The sequence below is a fragment of the Pteropus vampyrus genome, unplaced genomic scaffold (genome assembly GCF_000151845.1).
Source record: "Pteropus vampyrus isolate Shadow unplaced genomic scaffold, Pvam_2.0 Scaffold25, whole genome shotgun sequence".
Classification (NCBI taxonomy): domain Eukaryota; kingdom Metazoa; phylum Chordata; class Mammalia; order Chiroptera; family Pteropodidae; genus Pteropus; species Pteropus vampyrus.
Window position 1 is genome coordinate 956,069 of NW_011888806.1, and position 9,713 is coordinate 965,781.

Sequence of the window (9,713 nt, forward strand, 5' to 3'; positions counted from 1 at the left end):
ACCACATCTTCTTTATCCAATTATCTCTCCAAGGACACTTGAGTTGTTTCCATGTCTTGGCCACCATGAATAATGCTGCTATGAACATCAGAATGCATATAACTTTATGGATGTTTTCAGAATTTTTGGGTAAATACCCAGAAGAGGGATTGCTAGGTCATATGGTAATTCTATTCTTAATTTTTTGAGGAACCTCCATACTGTTTTTCATAGTGGCTGTACCAATTTACATTCATACCAGCAGTGTATGAGGGTGCTTTTTCCCCTACAATCTCTCCAACACTTGTTATTACTTGTGCTGTTCATGATAGCCATTCTAAAGGTGTGAGGAGGTATCTTGTAGGTTTGCTTTGCATTTCTCTAATAACAGTGAAATTGAGCATCTTTTTGTATGTCTGTTGGCTATTTGTATGACTTCTTGGAAGAAGTGGTTGTTCAGGTCCTCTGCCCACTTTTAAATTGGATTTTTTTTGTTAATTGTTAAGTTTTATGAGTTCTTTGTATATTTTGGATATTAGGCCGTTATTGGAGGTGTTGTTTGCAAATATTTTCTCCCATTCAGATGGTTGCCTCTTTGTCTTGTCGATGGTTTCTTTTGCTGTGCAGAGACTTTTTAGTTTGAAATAGTCTCATTCATTTATTTTTGCTTTTACTTCCCTTGCCTTTGAGATCAAATTCATAAAATCCTCTCTAAATCCAAGGTCCATGAGTTTAGTATCTATGTTTTCTTCTACGTAATTTATTGTTTCAGGTCTTATGTTCAGGTCTTTGATCCATTTTGAGTTCATTTTGGTGTATGGTGACAGATAAAAATCTCATTTCATTCTTTTGCATGTGGCTTTCTAATTTTCCCAGCACCATTTATTGAAGGGGCTTTCCTTTCTCCATTGTATGTTTTTGGCTCCTCTGTCAAAAACTATTTGCCCATATATATGGGGGTTTATTTCTGGACTCTCGATCCTGTTCCATTGGTCTGTGTGTCTGTTTTTCTGCCAATACCATGCTGTTTTGATTATCGTCACTTTGTAGTATAATTTGAAGTCAGGTAGTAGGATACCTCCGGGCTTGTTCTTTTTTCTCAGGATGGCTTTGGCTATTTGTGGTCTTTTGTGCTTCCATACAAATCCGATGATTTTTTTGTTCTACTTCTTTAAAAAGTACCATTGGGATTTTGATAGTCATTGCACTAAATCTGTATATTGCTTGGGATAATATGGTCATTTTAACTATGCCAATTCTTACAATCCATGAACATGAAATATCTTTCTATTTCTTTGTGTCTTCAATTTCTTTTATTAATGTTTTGTAGTTTGCGATAAATAGGTTCTTCACATGCTTTTTAGATTTATTCCTAGATATTTTATTCTTTTTTGTTGCAATTGCAAAAGGAATTTTTTTCATTTCTTCAACTAAGAATTCTATATCCAATGAAAGCATCATTAAAAAACAATTACGATATAAAGACATCTCCAAATCTTTTACCATAGCATGGTAAAAGAAAAATTTATTCTGAGACTGAAACTCAGTTTAACTTTTATTTACAGTGTACTACAGCTTAGGAGATTACTCAGGGATCAAATGCTTCATTCCTTGCTGGGGTTGAGGAGTTTTATTGTGGATGTCTGGTAATCAGAGTTTTGTTTTGGAATATCAGAGCATACCTGCAGTTTAATATGTCTGAGGTCAGATGGTGATATGAAATTTCACATGTCAAAGTGTCAGGGAACACAGATGGGATATTCTGAATTTAGATGAACTCAGAATCTGGTCTCTGGACTACAGGTCAGCTAAGCTTGCTTTTTAAGTGGTTAATACAGGAGTTCTGGGCATGGGAAATTTTGCAGGGACTTTCACTTGACATTACTGAATACAATCACAATGCATATGAAATGGTTTTCCCAAAATACATACAAGGTGACCTTTTTGAAGTTGGTCAAAACCAGCGATTTTTTTTTTTTAATTGCCTGAGACATGTCTTCATATGATTCTCAACAACTTAAAATACTAAGAACTTTACTTTTAAATATCCTGTTGGCATCTCTCTTCAGACAAGGGAAATATCATTGAGGGTTATATGTAGTCTCACACCTAATAGAACTAATAGTGCTAATGACAATGAAATTAATGAAAGTAATGAAAGTAAACACTAGTACTTGTTATGTTTCAGATACCATAATTCTAAGAATTTTACATATATCAATTATTGTAATTCTATGATTATTTATGTCATTTTTGGGTAGGGCCCTGGTTTAACAGAGGAAGAAGTCAGAAAACCAGGACACCTAAGACATACTTTTAATTTGCATGGAGGCATTTTATTTTTACAGATATTTTATGATATTTTTCCTAATTGCTTCTTCATTTTTTTCTCTCACTGTTTCCTCTGGGAAATGGACATAGCTACTAAGCACTGCCAGTCCCTCACTTAAATGGAAATTTTAATGCTGTATGTTTCTTTGAATAATTGGCTGATGGTTCAAAGGCTGGCATATAAGCCTATGACCTAGATTAATGTCCTAGCTAAAAAATTAAGCCAGGAAAATGAGAATCTGGCATTTTTAGCTTTTGTTCTGGCGTTTAAATTCTGCTGCAAAGCATGTGGAATTTCCCAAATACAGGAACGGAATTCAAATACTAGGTTTAAAAGAAAAAGGCATGAGAAGTGTCTATTATATTCACGCATCATATTCTTTCCTATATTCTGTGATATATAAAAGATCACCACAGAGATCTGATAATCTTATCTATACATACTATTTTTCTCTGAAATGTTGTGAAGTGTCTATATATAGGTATTGTTTAAGTGATTGTTGCTAGACAGGGTTTCAGATTTGTCTTATCAATCATTATTGTAGGAAATTTACTTGAAATACTAATCTCTTGGTCAAATAAAATGAATATCAAAAATGAGTAAGAAGAGTCCAAAAACATCAATAAAGGATGCAAGCAGGAAATGAGTTTTCAGAGAAGCATAAATATGCTATAAGAAGAGGTTGTCCTGAACAAAAGCAGTATATTTTCAAGTGGTAGAGGATCCACTCAATCTATTTTAGGGTAACTAGTTTGATGAAATTTAGGGTAACTAGTTTGATGAACTTTCCTAAGTGGGAACACACTGTTGTTGAAGAAAACTGATCATTGATGCAATTTCTTACCTTTGCTTCAAGGCTTTTTTTTTTTTTTTTTAAATGGTTCCTGTGTGCCAGTAGCCAAACCCATCCATCATCTAGGCTAGGCACTGGAAGAAGGAATAGATGGTGGCAACAGACTGTTAAGGGAAGCAGAACAATAATAGCTTCTGATAGGGAATTAAAATGTATAGGAGAGACAATCAAGAACTTTGCAAAGCTTTCCTAAATATACTGCATGTAATGTGTACTCATGATTTCTTTGTGCTTTTGTACCCTCTTTCATTTTCCTTTCACATGCCACAGAAGCAATCCAAAAAGATCCAAGGCATTTTTTGAGGTACTGCTGCTATTGCTTATCCTCACCCAACCCTTACGAGATATATTCTTGATGCAGACAAGAAGAAAACAGCTGCTGACATTTCTTAGTTGACTTACTGATTGTGGCCTTTGGTGTTTGACAGAGGACTTAAACCAGAAATGTGGGGCTTCCTACAAGAATGTCCTCCCCCACTCATGATCAGTAATCTTACTATATTTAGTAATTTTTTAGGAGTGGATGATGAGGTTGTTGGCATATGCTTGAGAAGAATAATTGGATGTAAGAAGCAAGAAAAAGTATATTTTATAAAGTGTGGCTCCTAGATGGACTTCTAAACTATGCCTTCTCAGTATCTAAGTTTTTTTGACTTTTTGAAACAGTAAAATACTTTCCTATATTGCCCAAATCCTGATTGTTTAATTTTATTTTTTTGCATTGAAATAATCTTTTGTGGAATAATAAGATTAATGCTTTTATAGAATCAGGTACTAATTTAAATATTTTACTTGTTTTAACTCATTTAATCTTTGTAACAATCCTATGATATATTATATAAATATTATAATTTTTCCCATTTACAGATAGGAAACTGAGGAAGACAGAGGTTAGTGGCTTACCTAGGGTTCCAACACAAGTAAGGTGCAGATATTTGGAACCCAAGAAGTCTAGTGCTGGAGTCTACAACTATAGTCATAATAATCTCCAGTTTACCAGAAAATAATTAAAAGTTTAAAAGTTTGATCTTTAAACATAATGTAGATGAAGATACATGTTATATAATGTTTAAAATAATTTGAGGAAATGAGTTTTAAAAAGTTTTCATTGAGATGATTAGCTAATGGTTTACAGAAATTAATTGTGCAACAAATTTATGATATATTTAATTCAGTTTAGAATTATTATTGCAATTATTAATATTCATGTGGTTCATGTTGATTAAAAATGTTAATATAACTGTAGAGCATATAAAGAGCCATAAATGATGAAAGGGGAAGCCTTTTAACTTAATTGCAATCTATTAAAAATGAAATAAGCAGTCTCATTTACAAAATAAGTAAAGTACGCTCATTTAGGAGAGTAAGCAGGAATAGTTTTGCTACTTATGAAAATAATAATCATTACTCTCCTGTATAAAATTTGATATTCATTGTGAAATTTAAAAATAAGAGTTTGATCTATATTATAAAAACATTTTTGTCATGAATATGGACCTAAATTTCATGATTCTGATTATTTTACCTTAAATTTTGACAAGTGACTTTACACATTTATTAGGAGGGCATAGGTTAGGGATGCTCTTTTAAATTTCTATTTTTAATAATTAAAGAAAATTTTCATAATTCTCTACTTATACCATTGTTCAGGTGAACAACCATGCTATATTTTCTTGGATATTTTCTATGTGTTTCTGCTCACCCATCGAAATTTTTTTCAGGATATTCCAGCACCAGGCAGCTATGATGTTCAAAAATCATATGAGATGTCCCAAGTTCAACATAGATACATGCCGCCTCGTAGTTTTGTGGCTAAAGTAAAACATACCTCCTTTCTTAGCACAACTCCCCGGTGCCTGGACAAAATGACGGATGGACCAGGTAAGTGTAGACTATCTTTTCAAAGTTATGGGGAAAAAAACCCTAAGATTTCTATATTAAAGTAGACAATTGTAAACATATACTCACATTTACCATGCCTCTTTTAAGTGTGCAGTGCAAAACGTAAATAAATAAAAAAATAAACCTTGCTTATTTGACAAAAGATTTTAGGTTTTTCTTTCAACTGTAAGATTTGTTTGGAGTTTTATGTCTCTTTATTTTACCAAAGACAATTTTACCAATTTTCTTAAGCTGATATTCATCTTCTATTAGGAAAAACCCCAAATTCTTAATATGCTAGAGTTGTTAGAGGAGAAAGGTACTTTGCAATGATTTGGAACATCAGTCATGTACAAGATAAACATCAGGCCAGGCTTCAACATTAGTTTACAAATGTATTGCCATTAAACAACCAAATCGTTCTAATGAATCTTTGTGAGAATTTTAAGTAAAAAAATGAAACAGAATGGAGAAACTCTTTCAAGAGATTTTAATGAAAAATCAGAGTAGAGGAATATACCCTGTCAAGCAAATAATAATACTTGAGGGAGCCTGAGGTCTATAAAGGCTTATTTTGTTTTTTATTGTCTTTCAAGAATCAAGTATATTGCCAACTTAAAGATTCATTTTAAGTCAAAATTTAACTTTTCTTTTCTTCTCTTGAGTTATTGTACCATTGTTGATTTTGTCAGGTCTTAGCTTTGTTATGAAGTAGAATTTAAACAACTTAAGTGCGTCCCTGACCACACTCAATACATGGTCATCCAGGAGTGGTACAGGGAAATTAGTTCTTTTGAGTGTTGGTACTATCACTGTCACCATTGCCAAGCACGATTAATCAAATAAAAAAAATAACCACTTCAGAGTCCCTTGCAGTAGATTATGCTGAACTTCATATTTTTTGAAGGATTTTTTCTCTCTGCCTTTACTCGCCTCTTCATAAAAATGATTGTGGATGGAATGCTTAATAAGAGTTTAAGTACCAAGATTGGCACTACGACTTTTCATTGCTTCAGTATTTAGCTGAGGGCAAATAAATTCACTAATTGCTTCATCAGTTTCTATTTTACAAAATTAAGATAATATTTGCCACCTACTTGGCTCTTATGAGAATACTAAAGATTAATAAGACAATATTTTAAAGTCATTTTCAGAGTCTCTGAAGCTTTTTGTAAGTATAAAATCTTATAATATGAAAGATATTTCTTAATGTCAAGCCAACACTAGTTCCTAAAAGAATTTGGGGGAAGGGGATATCTTCATTATGACAGTTATTTGAAAGTCAAAGACATAGTGACTGTCACAGTTGCTCTACTACTATAAAGTAGCCAGCTTGCTAAATGAAAAGAGTTTATCTTATTGGTTAAACCAATAATCTATCATTTGTCATCCTGCATCTTAAAGTAGCATATACTTCAAAGAAATGATAGCAGAAATCCTACATGTCTCTGTAATCAATGAATTAGAAAAACTATGGATTTCTGAAGCTATTACGTGATGCCATGATGTATGAAATTTGATTTCCTCTGACATGCGCATATATTGTAGTAATTAGAGAACTGTTCATTCTTTTAAATTTAATCTGCTATCTTAAAGTATGCAGTCCAAACTATGTCTCTAACATAGATTTAATAGATGACCAGGGCTTATTCAATTAATATCCATGCCTCATTTTGGTAATTGAAGATTAACTTCCATTTGTCTTTTGTTACATTAATCCAATCAAGGAAAAGATATCCGGGTGTGATGTTGTCAACTCTCTAAATAGATTATTATTTTTTTATTGGTTTTTACGTAGGTTTTTTTTAATTGATCAATATCACAAAGAATTCTTGATTCTTTTAAATATATACATACTAATATGGTATTCTGCTTAAAAATAAGAGTAGCCCATTTCTCTTCATAATTCTTAATACCATCTAACTTTTACTGGTGACAACTAATATGTTGTCTTTTTTTTTTTTTTAAATCATCTGTTATAGAATCAAAAGATGCAGTGGTAGTAGTTGTGTTAGTTATATGCTTTTGTCATATCTTCATATCATATTTTCTTAGAAATAAAATAAGAAAAAGTGTGTTTATTAACCCTATTATTTTGTCATTTAAACATTGGTAATTTTGTTTTACTTTAATACCAATGGGAAGGAACTTCTTGGGTTATATGTCAAATTCTTTATGAGTCAGATAAAATTATTTTCTGTTATTACGTGTGTATATTTATATATACATAAAGCTATAAGATTATTTGAATCAATTTATAGAACATGATATGCATATTTGTTACTTGAGACATGTATTAAGAAGAATTGAGTGATTTGCTTTATAGAACTTTAAGAACATGTATATTGTTATCTGTCTACCTATAAATAGAATTGACAAAGTAAAACTGATTACTGAATAGCTTACATTTGTAGGTAAAAGTGTTAAGAACTGAGGTTGATAAATTATATGAGTTATGAATTTGGTTGATATGTGAATAATATTCTCACAGGACTTACAAGCTTATGAGACATGCATTCAATCACTCAATATTTTATAGCCTTGTATTTATTTCAAATTGCTTTAGAACTGTTATTTACAATATGGAAATGGTTTTGTGTTATTCATAAAGTCTTTTCTTTGACTGCATATATTTAACAAGGATAAAACCTATTTTCATTAGTCTAAATTAAAGAGGGAAATAGTATATTTGCAATCAGTATAATATATAAATTAAATATTGTGTAACTAATAAAAACACATTAGAATCATTTAATGAAGAAATTATTAAATGAGGTATATCACATTATAAAGCAATCTACTTTCATTGCACCAAATTTTAATTCATGGATACATAAATGATCTTGTGATGGATCCAGCTCAGGTAAAGTAAAATTTTTAAGTATAAAAAGACTTAAACATTACTTTATCTCTTGTATTGACCTATTTTTGGACACTTAGAGGAGGAAAACACTCAGCAAACTTAAAAAAATGAATGAAAATATTGAGAGTGATGAAAATTGGAGACTTTCATATATCATGGTGGAAGTAAAAATTGACATCAGCAATTCTCAAGGGCAGGCTAGCAGAATGTTTCAAATATACATGCCATTTAACTGCAAAATTCTACTTCTGGGATTACCCTAAGAAAATAATTAATGATATGCCCTAAATTTAAGCATCAAAGATATTCATCAAAGAACACTAATAATGAAAAGTGTAAAATGTCCTAAAGGAAGAAAAATGGGATTTAGTTAATCTGATACATCGAATGAATAGAGTACTATGAAATATTTAAAAATGGCATATATTTTTTAAAACTGGAAACAAGATAGGATTAATTTGATCAATCATTTAACATGTGCATTGAGAGCCTCTTATGTATTAAGCACTGTTCCAAGGACTTGTGAAACAACAGTGAACAGAATATAAACATAATTGTTTCATAGAGCTTAATTTCAGGTGTAAGAGACATTAATAAGTGAATGAAGGTATAGATCAGTAGATGAAAGAAAAGGAAGGGAGAAAGGAAGGGAGGGAGGGGGAGAAAGAGGGAGAGAGAAGGCAGAGAAGGAGAAAAGGAAAGAAGGAAAGAAGGAAGGGAGAGAGGGAAGAAAGAATGCCAGGTAGTTATAAATGCTATGGAGAAAACTAAGAGAGAAAAAGAGAATTGTAAGTTAGAATGGGTAGCGAGCCAGTTTTACATAATGTTATCGGAGAAGGCCTCCCTTGAGAATATTTAACAACCTTAGACTTGTTAAAAATTTTGTTTTTTGTTTTTCAATTTTTATTTGTGTTTTCTATATGAACATATGTTGGTTTATAGTAAAAAATTAAGATTTTTAGTGGAAGAAGAACAATTGAAGTTTAAAGTGTAATTTTTATTAATATCAAATATTTAAATGAGTGTTAAACTCACCAATGCATAGCATATAAGACAACACTTGAAGGCTGAACATAACAGGTACTGAGACTTCATGTAGAAAGTGTAGATCACTTCTCATGAAAATAACATTGTGATTTCTGCATCACATTCCCACAGGAAATTATTTCAGGAAACAAATATAATTTATCTTAGAAGTTAATTAAACATATCTCATGAAGGTAGTTTTGTTCACTTTTTCAATAAACATAAGCAATACCTTTGATATAAAAATCAGTGTAGTGTGAAAACTAATTATTTATTCTATTTTCTCAATGGCTTGTAATATTATAGCTTCAGCAGCACTATAGAGTTTATCAGAATGCAGTTCATCCCTCTTGTTCGGTACTGTCAGCCTACTGTAATAAATATGTAATTTTTTTGTTTGTTCTTCTGTAGCTTCTGGAAATGCTTCTGGGTTATTAAAATGCAAGATAATTCTGAGTATAGGCAAAATCTGTCAAATCAATTTTGGGTATTTATTGATTCTATTTTTTTATTAAAAGTAATGGAAATATTATTGAAAATTAGGTAACTATTATTTTTCTATCTTTTTTTCCCTTTGGTTACTCTATATATTTAAGGTAATTTCTCATTTATACATAACTTGAGAATGATTATATTTGTTAATAAGCATATATTATAGGTAAAATTATCCTAATAGTCTGCAGATTACTAGTTTTCTGAGTTATTCACTTTTTGAAAACTAAAGAATCTTTGAAAACTATGAGAAAAGCTTCATTTGAGAGGGAGAGTGCATATGTAAG

The 9,713-nt window shown here is 31.2% G+C and overlaps 1 protein-coding gene across 1 annotated transcript in view; it reads left to right on the forward strand.

Annotated features, from left to right (window-relative positions):
* The window catches only part of STPG2 (sperm tail PG-rich repeat containing 2), a 260,198-nt gene that overhangs the window by 162,136 nt on the left and 88,349 nt on the right, over window positions 1-9,713 (forward strand). Inside the window, exon 10 of the mRNA XM_023528407.1 lies at window positions 4,886-5,045. Coding sequence (XP_023384175.1) covers window positions 4,886-5,045 — 160 coding nt within the window. The remainder of the gene's footprint in view (window positions 1-4,885; window positions 5,046-9,713) is intronic.